The 19,799-nt window shown below is 48.3% G+C and overlaps 1 protein-coding gene across 1 annotated transcript in view; it reads left to right on the top strand.

The window, feature by feature from the left end:
* ITGA9 (integrin subunit alpha 9) overlaps nucleotides 1-19,799 on the top strand; it is a 350,005-nt gene that overhangs the window by 76,101 nt on the left and 254,105 nt on the right. The window contains exons 14-15 of the mRNA XM_065885198.1: nucleotides 323-477; nucleotides 10,232-10,392. Coding sequence (XP_065741270.1) covers nucleotides 323-477; nucleotides 10,232-10,392 — 316 coding nt within the window. The remainder of the gene's footprint in view (nucleotides 1-322; nucleotides 478-10,231; nucleotides 10,393-19,799) is intronic.

Below are 19,799 nucleotides of genomic sequence, written 5' to 3'. Positions count from 1 at the left end.
GAAATCAGAACTTAACTGGTGAAATTTTAAATAATCTCTCAACATCTTGTGGTTCATTTACGGCTTCAAGCAGATGGATGTGTTTTGTTAACAACTAACTTGCCTTCATTATTGGGAAGATAACCATTCATTTATTGGGAAATAAGCTGAGAAACTGGAGAAAAGGATTTGCAGAGCACCCTGGCCATTCTCTCTTGGGCTATTTCACACTTTAATTAGAGGCTGGGCTGAAGCCCTGGGATTTGTCCTGTTGGTTTACTTCTCATTTGGTTCTGAGTGCTGCTCTTCACCGTGACTAAGTCGCCTTCCTCTTGACCTGTAGGGCGAGACCCGTCATCACGGTGGATGTCTCCATCTTCCTCCCCACCTCCATCAACATCACGGCGCCCCAGTGCCACGATGGCCAGCAGCCTGTGAACTGCCTGAATGTCACCGCCTGCTTTAGCTTCCACGGCAAGCACGTTCCAGGAGAAATAGGTAAAGAGCCACCGAGTCAGGGCTCAGCATAGCCATCTTAGCTGGAGTGGGCATGTGGGGTCGTGGGAAGCCAGGGGATGTTTCTGGGGTTCCCTCCTGCTGTGCATCCCAGCTGGTTTTGTAGGCAGCAGGCCCACAGGCTAGATGCCCTTTCCCCTGAGGTTCCCCCTCTTCTTTTCTTACCATTGTTTTTCCAATTCATTGCAACCTCTAGCTCTCAGACAAATAATATTTGACTCTAAGCATCCTTTCTGCAAATGTCCATGGACCAGACTGAAACCTCACTGGGCCATGGGTGGGATAGGTGGTGGGGCTTGTGGAAATGCAGTGAATAGCCTGGCCCTTCTGGAACATTCCATGCAGTTAGAAAAAAGAAGTGGTGGGACTTTGGAGGCTCTCCCTTGAGCTTGCAACACCAGTCAGATGTCAGGGGCTTGTGTTCTTTACCGTGGAATCAGAGACCGAGGATGGGTGGTGGGATTAGGATTGCTGAGTTTTACAAAGGCTCGGGCTTCCAAAAGGTGGGGAAGCTGCTTTGTTAGCTTCAGATGTTGGAGAAGGGGCAGGCGAACCCTGGCCAGTGGCAGCTGTCTCTGCCGTTTCTCTGACTGGGAGAGGACGACTTGCTGGCCCAGCTCCAGAGACTGGGCCAAGCCCAGGAACAAGATAGGATCAGTGTGTATTAGAATTCAAAGTGTGTGATCACCTGAAGGAAATGAATCTGGAGCAGCTGTGCAGATTAAGAGGTCTTTTAACTTGAAAGACATTGAATAATAGAAAGTAGAGTTCCAGGAAAATGAAAAAAAACAAAACAAAACAATAAACACCACCACTATTAAGGACCTGGACTCATTGAATTTCTTAGACAGTTTTTGTGTCATGAGTGTCTCCCCTCCCTACTCACTGTGTAGTCCTTGGACCAGCAGTATCAGCATTTCCTGGGAGCTTGTTAGAAATGCAGAATCGGAGGCCCTGATCCGAACCTCTGAACCAGAAACTGCATTTAGCAAGATCCCCACAAGATGCTGGTACACATTTAAGTTTGAGAAGCTCTGCTTTGGAGCACATGTATGTGGGCGCCCGGACACGCAGAGCTCACGGTGCACACACTATTCCATTTCTCCGCCGCACCTTGAATGCTCTACCTTATTTAACAGTATGCTAATCCTTCTAGGCTGTTTCATTGGCATTTCTCTTGATCTTCAGGTGGATTGAATAAGCTCAACAATGAAGCCTTGTGTTTTTTATATGGATTTTTGAAAAAGAAATTTCAAAACTGAATATAAATTTACTGTGAACTTGGGACTTGGTTAGTGAGAGAGGACTAACAAACTTTTTGTGTGCAACCCAGTGAGAAAAAGATACTTGGTCCGGATCATACAGGTCTCGGTGAAGCCAAGAGTTGAATTCTGGTCTGATGATACTATTGCTTCCCAAAAATGATTTCCCACCACCTCCCTAATTGTTTAAGGCACCACAGTCTCTAGGAAAAAAAATGTTCTGATGGTCTTGGGACTCATATATCCTCTGCCTAATTAGATGGTGTGTCCTTTATCAATACCAACTTGTGATGTAATTGAACTCCATTAAGAAACATTTTAAAAGAATTGTTGAGTTGAAGATTACTTCTGTTGTGTTTAAAAATAAGCAGAACTACTCTACAACTCTAAGAACAGCAAGCAATTAATAGTTCATGTGTGTGTTCATTTGACAAATATTTACCGTTCGCCTGCACGGGCCAGCCGTGTCCTCACGGAGTTTTTAACGGGAAATAGAAGGAGTTTCTGTTTTGATCCTGAAGCTGCATACACAGTTTTCGGACTCAATAACTACATCACTGTGGTGGTGAAAATGGAGGTAAGTTGGGTAGAGCAGGAATAGAGGAGAAGAAACCAAGATGCAAATTTTGAGCAAGAGTGATTTCAGAGCATATGAGATCAGTGGGAGAGCAAACTCTGATTTGTAGGTTCAGGGGCTGAGCCAGGAGGAGATATGGGTTTCTCTTCATGCTGCCCCCCACAAGTGGATCCTTCTGGAACCCCAGTCATTGACCCCAGCCACCAGGTTCCTGTTCATTGACCCTGGTCATCGGGGACCCTTTCCTTGACCCCAGTCATTGGGACCCCTTTCATTGACCTCCAGGCAGAATTATAATTAAGGTCCAGGCTAGCAATGGCCCTTCAGTGCTGGGGTATGATGGAAGAGACAGGCTGTCGGATGACATCCAGTGTTGCCTTCCTGGGCAGCAACCTGGCTAATGTCCACCTTAGGATGTGGAACGTTGAGCAGGAGCACCTGCCCCAGTGCAGGTTACTTCCTTACCCTCCATCTGCCACATGGGTTCATTGATGAAATTAGACATCCCTTGACAGTCTAAGGGGATGTTTGCCCACATTTATTTAAGATTCAGGCATGAAGAGGATGATAACTGGAGACTTTGGGTATTCGTACGGCAAAGCAGGAAATTTTCTATCCCTGGCATTTTCTGTCCCTTCCTCTGCCATTCAGGGAAATGAGCTATATCTCAGTCTTCGCAGTAAAGGGAGAAATGTAGAAATCTGCCGCAAAATAAGCCGGCAGGGGAATACAGAGAGTTTGAGGAGGGAATGATGGGAAGTCATGATGGTGTGATGAGGAATCAGGTGGAGGCAAAGTAGCCAGGTGGATCCAGATGTGGGCAGAGTGCAGCATAGAAGCAGCCCCTTGGTTCTGTACCACCGGGAAGATCAGGTCCCCTGTTTCCATGTCCAGGAAGGATGGGAGCACCTTCAGCACACAGACATCCTCCTCTCTCCTCCAGGCCCAGCAGCCAGTGCTGGCCAGCTCAGTGTCATCGCTCAGGCCTCTGTGTTGGGAGCCCAGGGCTGGAACTCCAGTTATGAGCCTTCCTTGCTCTCACTGCTGGCAGCTGCACAAGAGCATGTTAGTGGTGGTTTTGGCATGGCGTGCTTGGCAAGTGGGCATCTTCTAGGCACCTCTCAGTGTCTGCCTATCCAGAGCTGAGTCTGTCAGCAGAACGGCTGCATTTGGGCAAGACAGCCTGGGCAGTGCAATAAAGAGGCGCCGGTTGTGTGCTAGGTACTTCGGAACAGTTGTCCGAAGTGGCATATATCTGCTGGCATCTTCAGCTGCGGGACCACCCTGGGGATGTCTTGGGGGGCCGTAAGCGGTTGACATTATAGTCATCTCTTTGGTTTTTTCTCTCCTTTGGGACGTGATGGGGCTGAAGCATACACACAGAGAAGGGACTCCTTTTGCCTCTTCATTTTCTGTGTTGGTAATGGAAAAACCAAAGCCCTCACTTGGTCACAGAACATTCAGGGCCAGCTGATGACCCAAGCCACTAGAGGGGCTGCTGCGGCTTCTGGCAATGCTGTGGGAACTACAGAGGTTCTTTACGGGGGTGACTCTGCCTTGGCGCCAGTGACAGCTTGGCAGGGTCCATCCAGGAAGATGGAAACCACACCAGTTATTTGAACAGAGAGCGTTTAACGTTTGGAATCAGTTAAGCAGGTCATGGAGGACCCGGAAGTAACTGCAGGAAGCAGCCACCACTTCTAGGTCTGCACCAGGGATCTCAAAGGTGGTTTCCAGACCGGCTGCCACAGCAGTACATGGAATCTTGTTAGACATGTGAATTCTGCCTGATTTGGAAACTCTGAGGGTGGGGCCCAGCAAAACGTGTTTTAAAGGAATTTTTTTAATATATATAAATTTATTTATTTATTTACTGGCTGAGTTTGGTCTTTGTTGCTGCATGTGGGCTTTCTCTAGTTGTGGCCAGCCGGGGCTACTCTTTGTTGTGGTGCACAGGCTTCTCATTGCAGTGGATTCTCTTGTTGTGGAGCATAGGCTCTAGGCACACAAGCTTCAGCAGTTGTGGCTCACGGGCTCTAGAGCGCAGGCTCAGTAGTTGTGGCTCACGGGCTTTGTTGCTCTGTGGCGTGAGGGATCTTCCCGGACCAGGGTTCGAACCTGTGTCCCCTGCATTAGCAGGCGGATTCTTAACCACTGCACCACCAGGGAAGCCCGCAAAATGTGTTTTAACAAGCTTGCAGCTGGCTTAGGTTTGAGAACCTCTGGTCAAGGGGAACAAAGGGAAAAGGTTATACACGTGGTGGACCACTTCCTTGGGGTCATCAGAACCTAGAAGCTTGGAGAAGCGACCTTGCGGACCTGGCATCTAAACCTCAGAGGAGGGGACAGTGGCTGGTGCTGCTGGTACCTCAGAGGGGTGCAGTGAGGCTGGTTCTGAGGTGTGGGGGAAACATGAAACGAGAATTAACTGCTGTTGGAGGCGGCCTCCATGGAAAACTGTTGCTGGGTTAAGCTCATGGGAAGCCCCTTCTCCTCTTCCAGGCTTGCAGCCTCCCTCAAGCTCTCCATGTCTGCAGGGCCTCCCAGAGAGCTACTGGCAAGGCAGAAGTGAGGTTTGCAGAGTCCCAGCCGAGCAGAGCAGCTTTTTTTTTTTTGCGGTACGCGGGCCTCTCACTGCTGTGGCCTCTCCCGTTGCAGAGCACAGGCTCCGGATGCGCAGGCTTAGCGGCCATGGCTCACGGGCCCAGCCGCTCCGTGGCATGTGGGATCTTCCCGGACCAGGGCATGAACCCGTGTCCCCTGCATCGGCAGGTGGACTGTCAACCACTGTGCCACCAGGGAAGCCCAAGCAGCAGCTTCTTAAATCCATCACAGGGAGTCACTGAAACTCCTGTTGGCTCATTCAATCAACAGATAGTTATTAGCTTCTGAAAGGTGCCAGACTCTGTGCCCAGTGTTGGGCACAGAGCATGGAATAGGCCAGTCAAGGTCCTTGCCCCCATGGAGTGTGTGTGGTCAGCCCTGTGCTCCGTCCTGGGGTGCAGACACCATGCCCAACTCAACCCCCAGAACACATTTATAACGGATTTCATCAAGCCATTTAAAACAAGAGTTCGGCTCACCTCAAGTCTTATTAACCTTCATTCTTGGCCTGGGGAGCAGCGTGTGGCTCCTGGGAGCCTCCTGGCTGCCATAAGCAAGGCAGGTGAAGGCCATGCCTGAGAGGCCTCTGCCCCTTACCCACGGGCTGGGCCTGTACCTACTTGCCGGCCAGGCTGAAGCCTAAATGCACTTGTCAGCCCTTGGAGGCTGAGACTCGAGCTGGCAATCCTGGACTCTCCCCGGAGCACTAAATAGAAACCAGGCAGGGCTGAGCCCTAAGTGGTTGTGTTCTGTGCTCTGACCCAGCTCCCTCACGTTGCTGTGGCTCTCGTATAGCCTGGCGAAGCTGTGAGTGAGCAGGGGGCCTGCCCTACCCCTGGACAAGCAGTAGAGCCCAGGTCCTGATAAATGGCACCAAGGTCATGCAAGCCAGTGGCAGAAATAAGTCTGACACCAGCAAGCTTCCCCAGACCCTTCCTCTGGTCCTAGGGGTGTGTTTCTACTCAAGAGAACATTTGCACACAGAGAACATTCCTTGAGCTCCTTCTGGTCTCTCGAGAAGCATGGAGACGGGATAATGAGGCAAATCCATGTTCTATGAGGAGGGAGGGGATCCTATTCTAATTACCACCTCATTCCTTTGGGGGAGGGCGAGAAAAGTTAGGTAAGTGGAAATAGCCTTTTTTCCCCTCTCCTGGAAAACTCCGAGGGAAGCTCAGAGTAAGTCAAAGGAGGATTTATTAGTAGAATTTCACAGCTGAAATCATGTTCTGATGGAGAATGGGAATGAATCAAAACTCTCTGGGAGCGACCAGAGCCGTGCTGATGCAAGACAGCTGGCTCGATGCTGGCCCGGGCCGGTGTGGGGGGCCCTGGGGAGCCAGCTGGGGGGCAGGGAAAGGAGGAGGCTGGAAGCATGACTCTGGGCTGATCAGCTTTTCCATCAAGATGACATCATTCGACATGGCAGGGACACAAGCTGCCAGAAGGAGAGCTGAGGATGTGAAGTGTGCTGTTGGAGCAGGCCCTAATCAGAACCAGCACCTCCCCGGCCCCGGCTGACTGGGCTGGGGGCAGCCGCTAGCAACTCCACCAGCCTGTTGCTCCCACGGCGTGGGCCGCCGAGCCAAGGGGCTGTCAGGCTGCTTCTCCGGCATCTCGTCTGCTTCTTAGGCGGGGCTCCCTTTTAGACACACTTGGGGTGGGGGCTGATCAAAACTGTTAGCAGTGAGCTCAGGGATTTAGGGTGGTCCACCCTTCTTGCCACTCTGGCAGCTACCTCCTCACTCAGGCTGGGTTTCCCATCATGGGTCTCTGGTTTTGTTCTAGAAGAGAGATTTTGCTAAGGTGCTGACTTCTTTTTGTGTAATTTAAAATGCCAAAATAAATTTTAAATCAAGGAGAAGCACTGAGTAGGCAGTTCAAAAGGGGAAATGTTTCCAAAATGATTGCATTTGGTGAATTGGGTAATTTGGTCTGTCTGATTGTATGCTTTCTTGTTTTAGAAATATCTGGTAGGTGAGTGTGTTGGCGTGTGTACACTCTGCCCATAGCAGAGCAGCGGTTGTGGTCCTCAGCTTGGCGTTAGTAACTCAGCTGTTTCTCCCCTCCCTTGAGTTGCAAGAAGAATCTATTGGGCCAACAATTCTGCAGTGAGATGGGGTTTTGGAGAACTAAGCTTGATGTTTGTTTGTAAAGTATCTGCACAGTTCTTGGCACATATGGAGGGTGGAATTCATTCTGTTTTCTGGACTTGCCCCATTTTAATGCAGATTCTTACAGAAGCAGAGCCTATATCAAGGATTTGAGTGCGCATTGTTGATTCAGGAGGGGATCCCAGGAAACATCAGTAGGAAAGCAGGACCATGAGATAGGAAGGGAAGGCAGCTGTATTAGGGTTCACCAGAGAAACAGAACCAAGAGGGTGTGTGTATATGGATATTATAGCTCAGAGGCAGTCTGGAAGCAGCACTTCTTTTCTGGGGGGGACCTTGGTCTTTACATTTTAAGGCACTCAACTGATTGGGCGAGGCCCACCTGCATTCTGGAGGGTAATCTGCTTTATTCAAAGTCTACTGATTTAAATGTCAATCCCATCTAAAACGTACCTTCATCATAACATCCTGATGGGTGTTTGACCAAATATCTGGATACTGTGGCTTAGTCAAGTTGACTAGAAACCATCACAGCAGCTGGATAGAGGGTGTGTTATTAAACAAGTTACCACTGTAACAGGGCGGCGGGAGCAGAATCCTGCTAGGGAAGTCTGGGAGCCAGTGTGGAACACACCTCACGGTTGGTTACCCCACCCAAAGGACCAGGGAGCTGGGGTCATGCTTTCCTGAGCGCTGCCCCAGGGGCTTTAGTCCTTGGTGCTCCTGGCCTGCCATGCCCACGGGTACGTGCCATGCCCACCAAAGCCCTCGGGAAAGGGAATGCAGGTGCCGGCAGTTGGAAGTTGGGCTGGACAGCAGGGAAATGGTAAAAGCCAAGAGGATGTAGGTGGGGCCCTGATGCTATCTGCTCTGTCTTCCTGTGTTCATTTCCACCCAGGCTTTCTCTGGGCTCAGCCATTCATTGCTGACGAGATGGTTCAAACCCTCTGTTCTCTCCTTGGTCACCCTTCATGCCCACCCAGGGGAGGGCGGCTGTAGCTCTCTCACCTGGGAGGACGGCCAGGTGGGGGGCTGTAGCGGGGACCCCACTCAGCAGCTGCTGCCACCACATTGGTTACTCCACCAAGGTCTTCTCGCTCATCTTCCAGCAACACCCATCTCCAGTCCTGATCCTGCTAAATGGAACTTGGAAACTCACTTCATTTATGTTGTACATATTCTTATTGTTTGGCTGTTGCTCAGGGAAATTGTGATTAGGAGAAAGTAAATTAGCCAAAGTTCAGCTCCAAATCTCTATACTCATTCTGCTGTCTGTGCAGATTCTGCTGTCTGTGCATTCCAAGAGTGTGAGTTTTTTGTCTGATAATATAAAAAATGCACCAAGAACCAGCATGGTAGGAATAGCCCAACACTGGAGATGAGCAGAGTTCCAGATTCCGCTCTCTGGCCTGCAGCAAGTCTTGTTCCCTCTTGGGCCATCAGTTCCTCATCTGAAAAATGAGGGTCTTGATGTAGATGGTCCCTAGGCTTGCCCAAAAGGTTAGACATTCTACGAGTCTACCCCATTTCCTGCACTGTCACCATCAGAGCAGGTATGTAAATCTTGTATAGGTTCCCATGTTTTCTCTGTTGAAGTACTTTCCCATGTGCTTTCTTCTGTTCCCAAAAGTATCTCCTGGGATCATCCAGGTCGCAGGTACCTCCTGGTGATCTAGCCTTGCCTTGGAAATCAGCTGTTTGCTGAAATAAACAAGCTGGGGCAAACCTGCCCTTGCTGACCAGGAATCTGCCAGCTTGGCCTGGCAAGGTCCCTGAGATGGCAGAGGCCCAGGAAAACCATTAAATGCATCAAAAATATACCCTGTGGCAGCTACAGAATGCCAATCCAGGTCACCTTCCTCCTTCGTACCTCCCCCAGTGGCTGATCCCTTTGATGTTATTAAAAGCCAGAGCCATCCGCATGGCCCCAGCTTCACATACTTAAATGCCAGGAGGCATTAGGCTGATTTTTTTTTTGGTGCAAGAGCCCAGCTTCTAGGAGGCTGGTGTGTGGAGCCAGGGCAGAGGCTGGGTCATCCGCTTTCCTACTGCTCAGCAGTCTCATCTGGTCATTTTAGGGACAGAAGCTCCTTTTCTCTCACTTTAAAAATACCACGTTCCCCTGAATCCACAAAGCAACTAAAAGATAGTGTTACATAAAAAAGTGTTATGGAGGGGCTGACCTCTGAAACAGGGTTCTGTGGGACAGAAAAGCAATGAAATGGGTCTGTTAATACCAAAGCCATATTTACCTAATAAAACACATTGTCCCATACTTACTGACAGACTCTGAAATAATGGAGGCGAAACCCTTTGGGTTTTTTTATCCAATGTGTGTTCTCTATCGTGACCATTTTTTAAAGTCCCACATTGTGTCACAGTAGGTTCTGCCATCTGGCATTACACCTTGAGGCACAAGGTGATGAGGTTTCCTTTTTGGGAATGCACCCCAGTACAGACCCCACAGTGGTCATGGTTTTGTTGAACCGATAGGCACCATAAAACTGGTCACTGTATGGCGGCCTAGGAACGAAGTCAGCTTCAGCCGCCCCTGTGTTTCCCTGAGTGAAATCTCCATGAGGGCAGGAGTTTGCCCTCATTGTTCTTTGATGTGTCTCCCATGCCTGCACAGTGCCCAGCTCAGTGGACCATGGATGGCTACGGTCCAGTAGATGTAGCAGTTATAGAGCCCGACGCAACAGCTGTGCAGCAAGTCAGAATTATTGGGTGATTCCTCCCTCGTGTGGGGCATATGTCCTGTTTCTTTATGGGAGTCAGTATTCCATGCAGCCTTGGTGGTTTCAGCAGCTTCTTGTAGTATTCCTTGTAATTGTCCTGCCTTTCAGGACACTAATTGTGTTAGGTACAACTAACCATTGATGTGTATATTGGTGGCTCAGATGATAACTCGTGAGGTTTAAATTGTGGGGAGCTGTGAAGTGTGATTCCCAGAGCATCCCCAGGAAGACAGGGCTGTCCCAGTGTCTCTGGATTCTGGGGGTGTCTGGCTGTATGTTTCTCTCTGAGATGGTGTTGATCGGGGCTGCCTGCCATCAGTCCTCTGTGCAGCAGGGGGCTAGGTATTGTCTGAAGGGTGCTTATGATCCTCTGAGGGGGTCTGGAGGGGGCCTTGTCACTGTGTCTATCCTCGCTGATGTTTTGACCTTATTCATTGGCAGGCCTGAATTACGTTCTGACGGCTGATATGGCCAAAAAAGAAAAGAGCCAGTTGCCCAGGGTCTACTTTGTGTTGCTGGGAGAGTCCATGGGTCAGGTCTCAGAGAAGCTGCAACTGGTCCATTTGGAGGTGACGTGTCATCATTACGTGGCCCATGTGAAGGTCAGTTCTTTTTATCCTCAAACTTTGATCTCTACAGATGTTCATTTGGAACTGGTGGAAACTTTTATTGTGCATTACATATGCTCTGACTTTCAAAATTTTATTTTACAAGGTGGAGAACATTCGTTTCTTCTTTTAAAGTTGGAGTTGGGCAGCTCTTTATTGATCTTACTGTGCTGGTCTTAGCCTCTGAGGGGGGTGATGGTAGGCCAGGAGACCAGCAGTGCTCTCTGGCCTTGCCTTGTTCTTTTCGGATGTTTTTTGTCCTCTCCCCTCTGTGAGGCTCAGTAGTCTTCTCAGTGGAGAGACACAGAAGCACATGCCTCTGAGTCAGCAGTGGTGCTGGATCACACTGTGCCTGATACCTTTCTCGGTGATTCACTACATATTAGCTCATAGTCAAGGTTAAGGTCTTTTACAACTGGCTTGATTGTCCTCTCTTGATTACTTCCTGTTTATTTTAGGAGTGCATTTTATGGTCCCTTTCCCCTCAATTAAATAAACTTTCAAAATGTTTTTCTTCTACTGAAATTATTTGTTAAATACACTTTGCTGCTAATTCAGGAGGCCAGGCTTCAATTAGTTACAGAGAGGCCCCTGTGTAGGCAGGTCCTGTCAGGTTGGGAGTCTGGTGCCCATTGCTGCAGGAACAGCCAGCCACTGACCCCCAGGCAGAGACAGCAAAGGAGGTGGAAGGACCCCCATGACCCAAGCCACATGATGGGTAAGATGAATGTGGGTTTTGGTGTCACACAGACCCACTTTGTGTCCAGTTGGATGAGAATTTTGACTTCTCTGTGTCTTAGTTTCTGCATCTCTAAAATAGTTACCTTAAAAGGTGGTTGTAGAATTAAACATTACATGATGGATATACTTAAAGGACCTTGCACAGAGTCTGCCACACAGCAGGCACTCAGCATTATTATTCGGTTGGACCATACGTAATTGCCAATATTCTAACATTCTTGACTTACAAAAATGATTACATGTAGTTCAACCATTATTAATGACCAGTGGCTTTTTGGATGATAACAAAAATAGACTACGGATTGGAGATGAAGTGTCCTTCTATTATTATGTCGTTAGTGCCAAAGCAGGAGAGTAACAGCTGCTTCTGCATGCTTCTGGGTTGTAGATAGAGAAATGCCCCACACATCCATGGCACTTTGGCCCAGAGCCTGAGTCCATGCCCCTGAGATGCTTTTCAGTGGGGCTGGGCTCTGTCTCCTGCCAGGACGCATGCAGGGGCCTGCCCAGACCAGCTGCCCTCAGGCCTGGGCAGTGAAGGCCATTTATAAAGCAATTCATGCTCCTGTTAAGCCAACAAGCCACCCACCTCTCTGGGTCTTAGATGATGTTGGCTTGTGAGCACCCTTGGGGGTATGAGGCCGTCAAGTCAAACACTGCCAGGCCTTCAAGTGCCTGCACTTGGCGTCTCCACACTTCCTGGAGGTGGGGCGTCTTCCCTTGGGTTTCTTTTCTCTTTTTTTAAAAATTTAATTTATTTTAATTTTGGCTGTGTTGTGTCTTTGTTGCTGCGCGTGGGCTTTCTCTGGTTGCGGCGAGCAGGGGCTACTCTTCGTTGCGGTGCGTGGGCTTCTCATTGTGGTGGCTTCTCTTGTTGCAGAGCACGGGCTCTAGGAGCACGGGCTTCAGTAGCTGTAGCATGAGGGCTCAGTAGTTGTGGCTCTCGAGCTCTAGAGTGCAGGCTCAGTAGTTGTGGCTCACGGGCTTAGTTGCTCCGCGGCATGTGGGATCTTCCAAGACCAGGGCTTGAACCCGTGTCCCCTGCATTGGCAGGCGGATTCTTAACCACTGTGCCACCAGGAAAGACCTTCCCTTGGTTTCTTTATGCTGGTCTCTTCCACGAATACTTTCCTTCTGGGCTCTTGCGACTTCTTGCTTTGACTGAGAGGTTACCCCTTCCCATGTAGCTACCAGGAGTCTTGGCTGTGGGATAGGGCCACACAGAGCCTGCAGGGCTTTGCAAAATACACTCAGAAAACAGCAATAATGAGGTGCAGGCTGGAGGTAGAGCTGTTTCTGTGGTGGCTTCTGAGGATTAACTGGGGAAGAGCAGAGCTGCCCCAGGCTATTGGTCCTGCAATGTCCTAATATCTAGGGTTCCCAGACTTAGCAAATAAAAATATTAGACTTCCAGTTAAAACTGAATTTTCAGGTAAACAACAAATCAATTTTTTTTTAGTATAAGTATGTCCTAAATAGTGCATTTACTTATCCTAAAAGAATTTTTAAAAAAATTATTTGTCGTTTATCTGCAATTCACATTTAGCTGGGCATCCAGTTGGAAGGGTCACCCTGACCGATATCCTTCCATCCCACAAGTGGCACTTCTCCCATCAGTCAAAACACTGCTGACAAGGAGAGAGATTGGATGGGGGTCAGAAGAATTTGGAGGATGAAGGCAGAGCTCAGGAGCACAGAGCAATCACACACTTTTATGGGATTATTTGGGTCATTTTAAGGAAGAGCAAGAGAGCAGGGCTTCAGCAGGGCTTCTTGGACCTAGAAAAATTTGGATATAGTTATTGCTTGGCCATTTTCTCATGCAAGGAGACCGGGGTGGTGGGATCCATCAGGAAGTCACAAGCCTCTGATGCCTTTATGGTTCAGGAGATGCTCAAGGTGGATGATAATTTATAGCCGTGTGGGAAGTTTTTTTCTACCAGGCATTGTCTGTGTCATAGCAGAGGACCCTGGGGACTGGCAGAGGGAGCCAGTGAAGGTGAATGCTAATGGGCCGGTTGGCTGTTCGCGATGTGGCCCAGCTGGCTTGGCCTGTGGTTTCTCCAGTTGTGGGAAAACAGCTGTGAAGGCAGTGACCCTTGTGTGGCCGAGGCAGGCAGCAATGCTGGGGGCAGGGAGTGGCAGCCTGGCCACCTCCTGGAGTGGGGCCGGGGGCTGGGAGCTGCTCATCAGGGCGGCAGGGCGTGAGAGCACAGCGCAGCCTTCTTGATGGGGCTGGCGCTGGGATTTATAGACAGTGAAGGAAGAGAGAGAAAAGTGTTCTCCCTTATCACACACCATATGGCACGCAGGCAGGGAGGCAGGCGCTAGGCGCTGGGTGTGTTTTGTTTAGGCTATCTTTAGGTATTTTTTTCCTTTTTTTCTTTAAGCCCATTCCAATCTTTTTTTCCCTTCTTCCTTTTTCCCCCGAAGTTTTCATTCCATATATGGCGATAAGTATCTCTATCATAGAAAACTGCTCTGGCTGACACCTGCCTTCCAGGCTGGCTGCGTTGTCCCATTTTGTTCCTTTCACAGCCCTGGTGGGGCCTCTGAGGTGTACCTAATTTTATGATACACTGCATCCTCCTGGGGGTGTGGATCCACTCTCAAGGCTCACTTGGTCAGCAGAGCTGAGGCAGATTTTGCTGCTTCCTTGGCCTCTCTCCCTCAGAGTCCACAAGCCCCAGTTTGGGGGATGGGCCCCCTTCTACTAGTGAAGCGGCCTAGAAACCTCTGTGGGTCCCCACGGTCACAGGTGAAAGCCCACACACCTCCCCTCAGCCTCAGGGCTCTCCACAACTTGGCCTCAGTTTACCTGTCCAGCCGCATTTCTGCATCACATCACACATGCCCTGGGCTCTTGTCAAGGTGGACTGACCCTTTACCCCTGGAATGTGTCCCTCATGCTTCCCAGTCTTAGTTCTTGTGCTCACCCAGCACTTCTGGCACTTGAGTCACCACAGGCCCAGGTTTTGTCATATCCGTGTACAACCACGTACCACCTGCGTGGTTTTTGCATTTTTTGGTCTCAAACGTGCACCACCTGCGGTATTTTATTTCCTAATTTTTCTTTCAATCATCCTTTTGCCTGAAAATAATTTATAGCAGAAACTGTACACTCCTGTAAGTGGAACACCAATTATTGCCTGCCAAAAGAGAAAGTAACTGTAAACAAAAATACATTGAAGACACAACAGTGATGTTGAATTCTAACTGGGCTTCATTCTTTGCTGAAGTCCCTGAAGAAGCGGCCCGCTCTTCCTGTGTGTTAGAAGGGGAAGTTACAGAGTGCTGTGGAAGTATTAAAGACATGCTGGCACCACAATGAACTTTCTCTCTGATGCAATCAGAAGGGCTAAATGGGTATTGACTGTGGAGTAAGTTTCCAAATGTATGGGTCCTTTTATAGAGCCCTGCCCACGTGCCGTGGGAATCCATGCCATGAACCCCGTATGGAAAGCCCTAGGGCCTGGACTCATTCTGCTTTGATTGGCTGTGCCTTCCCCCTCTTGCCTGCTGAAGGGTTATCTGTGTTTCAAGGCTCAGTCAGCCACCAGGTCTTAAACATCCTCAGCCAGCCGATGTCCTTGGCCCTGGGGAGGCTGCCATCAGCTTCCTGCCTTCTCAGAGCTTGTTCCATGCTGCCCGACTCCCGCTTTCGGAATGATAAGCATGAAACAAATGCTTGCAAGACCCAACTGCGCTGAAGTGACTCATTGGGTCAGCTGGACTGTGGGGTCACCAGGAGCGTCTCATCAGGGACCTCTAACCACTCTTGGACCTCTGGCTGGGAGGTGATGGAGTTGAGGGTTTTGGATGCATGTCTGTGTTCCCTCATCACTCCACCATTTTCTGGTCTCTGTATGTACCTGGATGGTAACTGTGCTCCATCTTCAAGTCCTGCACAGCTCCTTGAGAGAGCCAGCCCTTTGTGAGGTCAGGTGCTTATGTCTGACAGCCAAATGAGAGCCTTTTCAGGAGTGGGGAAAGCAGGCGACAGCTTTGAGCTTATACAGGGACAGTGCAGAAGGCCAGGCGAGGCTGAGCACGGGGTCAGCTGCCTCACTCCCAACTGTGAGGATCCATGATCCCCTACAGAGGCCTCCAGAAAACCTCTGGTGAGCGAAATCACGTGTCAGACATTGTCAAGGGAGCCAACAACAGGATTAATGTGAAAAGGAAAAAAAAAACCCACTCCACACTAGATGAGGGTATATAAGAGCACCGCTGGTTTCTCTGAGTAGCTGCAGATGTTCAGGAGGCTGTTCTCTTATGTTGCTGGAGAATTCTTCAAGGGAGTTGGAACCTTAAGCTACTGCAGGGCTGGCCTGGCGAAGGGAGGGCAGCACACTGGCCACCCGGCAGTCTCGGAGGTTACGCCGTGGGCTTTGCCCAGATGTTGTAGTTTTTTTTTCCATTTTCACATCCAAAAAAATGCCTTAGGGCCAGCTTCAGTCACGTGATAGACTGAGTTTGAAAAGTGTTTGGATCCATTGAATGCCAATTTTCAGAGGTGCTGGAGGCTTTTATTTTCTTGTTTAAGAAACAGTTAAGGAAGGAAGATTAAGTTGGAGTAAAGAAGACCTCTGTGTGAGGAAGAGAAGAAAGGAAAACAGCAAAGTTTTCTTCTTTATCTGGGAAGTAAATTGCTAAATCTCTTGATAAAATATCTTAATCATCCTGATAAATCAAATAAATAGCCAAAAAAAAGTTGTAAGATTTGGATACAAAAGGAGATACAGCCCTTAGATGTAGGAGGTCATCTTAAAACATTTTTAAAAAATTGGTAATATATGCACATAGTTAAATATTTTTTTTAAACTGTACTAAAAGTTATAGAAAGAAAGAACATCTCTCAGCACCCCATTTCTCTTCCGAAGGCATCTGTGGTTCCAGTTTCTTGTGTGTCTTCCAAGAGCTTGTCGATGAATACACAAAGCTGTGTTTTACACAAACAGCAGCATGCTGTGGCTCACTGCTGTGCAGCTTCCTTTTTCCTTTTAAAATGCCCAATAGCAGAATAGGTAAGCAGGTTTTGGAAAGGTTGTGCAATGGAATACTACTCAGCAATAACAAAGAACGAACTGCGGATGTGCACAGTAATGTGGGCGAATCTCTAAAGCATTATGCTAAGTGAAGGAAGCCAGACTCAAAAGGCTGCTACTATGATTCTATGGAAAAGACCAGCTCAAAAGACAGAAAGCAGATCAGAGGTTTCCAGAGGCCAGGGATGGGGTTGGGTGGTGGCATCCATGATTGGCTGCAAAGAGTCATGAGGGAAGTTTTGGGGGTGATGAAAATATTCTAGCAGGATTGCGCTGGTGGTTATAGGACTGAATACTTTTATTAAAGCTCAACAAAAAGTTTGCAGGTAGACCAGGCTTTAAGAGGAAGATCTGGAGTTGTTTTAGACACACTGAGTTTGAGGGGCCTATTAGATGGTGAAGTGGAGATGTGTATATATGAGTCTGCAGTTTGAGTAGTGGTCTGGGTTATAAGTATAAATTTTGGAGTCATTAGAAGATAGTGTTTAAAGCCATGAGATTTGATGAGATCACCAAGGTAGTGAGAGAGAGAGAGAGAGAAGGGAAGGAAAGGGGACCGTGGGTACCCAGCACCAGGAGTACTTTTCCTCTTGGTCCCAAGATGGATGCTGAGTTCCAACCACAGTGTCTTCTTTCCATGCAGGAAGAAGGGGGAAGGGCGAAATGCTCTTGCCTTCTGATCTGAGGCCCTTTTAAAGAGCCTCCGATGACTTCTACTAACAACTCATTGACCATCCATATTTTAAGGGAGGCTGGGAAATGTCAGTTTCATCTGGACACTACAAACCCTAACAGTGTAGAGCTTTGCTCTCCAGTAGAACTTTCTGTGATGTTGGACATGTGCCATATCTGCATTGTCCAATATGGTGGACACTAACCACATATGACTATTGAGAACTTGAAATGTAATGAGTGCCACTGAGGAATTTTTACTTTAATTTTAAAGTTTAAATGTAAACAACCACATGGGGCTACCATTAGTGGCTACCGTATTGAACAGTGCCGATTTCTGCTGCAGTAGAACACAGAGTCTTCATAGGACATTGGTCACACAAATCAAATGTCACAAGCCAAGTGGAAACAAATAACTGGTGTGAAGTCAAACTGACTGTTTCATTTTGCACTTACATTGATTAAAACCTGAGTTTCAAGAATACCGTAGAACATGGTCTCTCTCTCCAGGGTTCTTTTGGAGCATTCACACACTTGCACACACATATCTGCATGCACATACATGTTTCCATAGGCCATAACAGTGGGGGGAGGGGAGCGGTATTAGAATTGAGAAAGTTGGATGGTTCACCCTGAGTGGATCATTTCAGGAGTGTTATAAACTTGCATCTGATGTTTTCTATTTTCTTCTCTGTGGCTTGAAACTGTGTAAAAGGTGGCAGTATAGAGGATGGAGATACAATTGCTGGGTCAGGAGGGAGGACATTTTAAGGTTTGAGACATATCACAGAATTGCCTTTTAGAATGTAAAGCCCCCCCCCCCCCCCCCACTCCAATGCTCTTGCTAGTACTGGGTGGAGAGATTCCTTTTCAACTCATATTTGTGACCCACATGAAGTATACACTTCCCGCTTGGGTGGTGAGGGCTGGGCTGGGCTGATATGATCTGTGGTCAGCCACGGGGGAGAGCAAGTGCTTCACCTGGGTCTCTGAGCTTCCTCAGATGACAGTGGGAAGAATACCGACTTCCTAGTAGGGATCTGATGAGCACTGGGCCCCTTTTCCCTTCTCCTTAACCCGGAAATCTGTTATTCTCCCTGGCTGCCTCTGTGTTAGAATGGATCAAGACTCATTTCATAGGTGTTTGGGGAAGTTTTAAAAAAATGATTAGAAGCAGATGGTGAAAAGAAAATAGAAAGTATGGAGCAAACAAGAAATAAATGTGGGAAGAGAACAACTCTCTCAGCCAACATCCTCCTTCTCCACCTGGAACAGAGCAAGTCAGAGCCGCTGAGTCAGTTTACAAGAGCTCCTCCAACTTTAATGTGTACACCAGTTACCCGGGGACCTCGTTAAAAGCAGATCTTAGGCAGCAGGTCTGGAGTGAATTTCTGACGAGCTCCCCGGTGATGTCAATGATGCTGGTCCATGGACCACACTCTGAGAAGCAAGGAGCTAGAAGAAGTAGGTACCAAGAGTTCCAGGTAAAGAGTCAAAGGATGATGACCATGGTCTGGCAGTTTTCCAGGTGGAGCAGACCTCGGAAGGCCAGTCACTCCCCTCACACTGATGGTGAGAGGTTCCACACCAGTGATGTGGAACCATGGTTCTGATGGTCATGCTCTGGCTTCCTTGTGACCTTGTGCAACCTTGGGGCTCACGCTGATGCTTGTGAGCAGAGGGCATGCCCCTTGTAGAAGGGCTGGTGCGGGCTGTGATTTCTTCCACGTTCCCTCACTGCCTGTTGCTTGAAGGACTGTGTTGTCAGCAGTCAGCTTACTGAGCACGATTTTTTCAGCATTTCTGTTTAACTTCATTGGAGTGTTTTGGGCATGACCCAAACAAAAAAGTCAGAAATCCTTTTCTTCCCCAAAGACTAGGAGCTTCTTGAAGTACAAGCTCTTATTAAGCAGAATAATTATGACTTTTTTTGCCCCATCCATTGGGGGCAAACAGAGAATGAGAAACCAACTTAGAGACTGCATAGGTTCTTTCTGCATTTGTGAGCAAATACTGGTCACGTGCATTATTTTCCCGGGCAGGTTATGGTGGGGCACCAGCCTCCTGAGTGACCTCTATTTTTGAGGACGGGGACTTTGCTGGTTGTAGTGAGTGTGGACAGCAGAAAGGGTTCTCTTACTCATAGATAGCCAGGGAAGCCTCTGCACCAAAGAAACCCATTCCTTCCAAGCAGCTGCCTGCAGGTAGCTTTTGGGGTTTTCTCACAAGACCTGGCCTCGTGACATTAGAATTGGAATAATGGTGGGTCCAAGGACAGATCTATCCATATGCATCCCAGAAGTTTTGTGTGAAGAGGGTGACAGAAGATTGCTTCTTTTTCTAAATGCATTAGGACTATGTAAGTAAAATACTATAGGCAATAACAACAACAGTGATAATAGCTATCTTTTATTAAACATTTACTGTGCTCAGTGTTTTACGTGCACATTTAGTTCTTATAAGAACCCCCCAAAATGTAATTATGAATACTATATACATAAAATTATATGTATTATAATGATATGTAATGGATATAAGTAAAATAAAACCCCATTTTAGAGTTGACAAATATGAGACTTAAAACATTTAATTTACTCAAGATCTCACAGCTGGTCAGCAGCAAAGTCTTGGGTTTGAATCCTATCTGGCAGCTAAATAGTTCTCCGACCTTGAACAAATTATGTCATCTTAGCACCGTGGTCCACCAGAAGTGATGGTTACTGTAGTTGTTACTAAAAAGGCGATCTGAGGAAGAGAAAGCCCTGGCTTTGGGAGACCTGTCTCCGGGTGAATGGGTGCTTGGTTTCCCATGTTGGTTGGAGAACTTGACTCACAGCTGCTCCTGCACACGTGCGTCCACATCGCCTGTGCTCTGTGGCCAGAGGAAAGCTCAGGTGTGGGCCGGTGAGCCCAGAGCAGGCAGGGGGCCTGGGGCGATGG

Source organism: Phocoena phocoena, chromosome 10, assembly GCF_963924675.1.
Source record: "Phocoena phocoena chromosome 10, mPhoPho1.1, whole genome shotgun sequence".
Lineage (NCBI taxonomy): Eukaryota > Metazoa > Chordata > Mammalia > Artiodactyla > Phocoenidae > Phocoena > Phocoena phocoena.
Note: the sequence above shows the minus strand (reverse complement) of the source record. Positions and strands in the feature narration are given on the sequence as shown.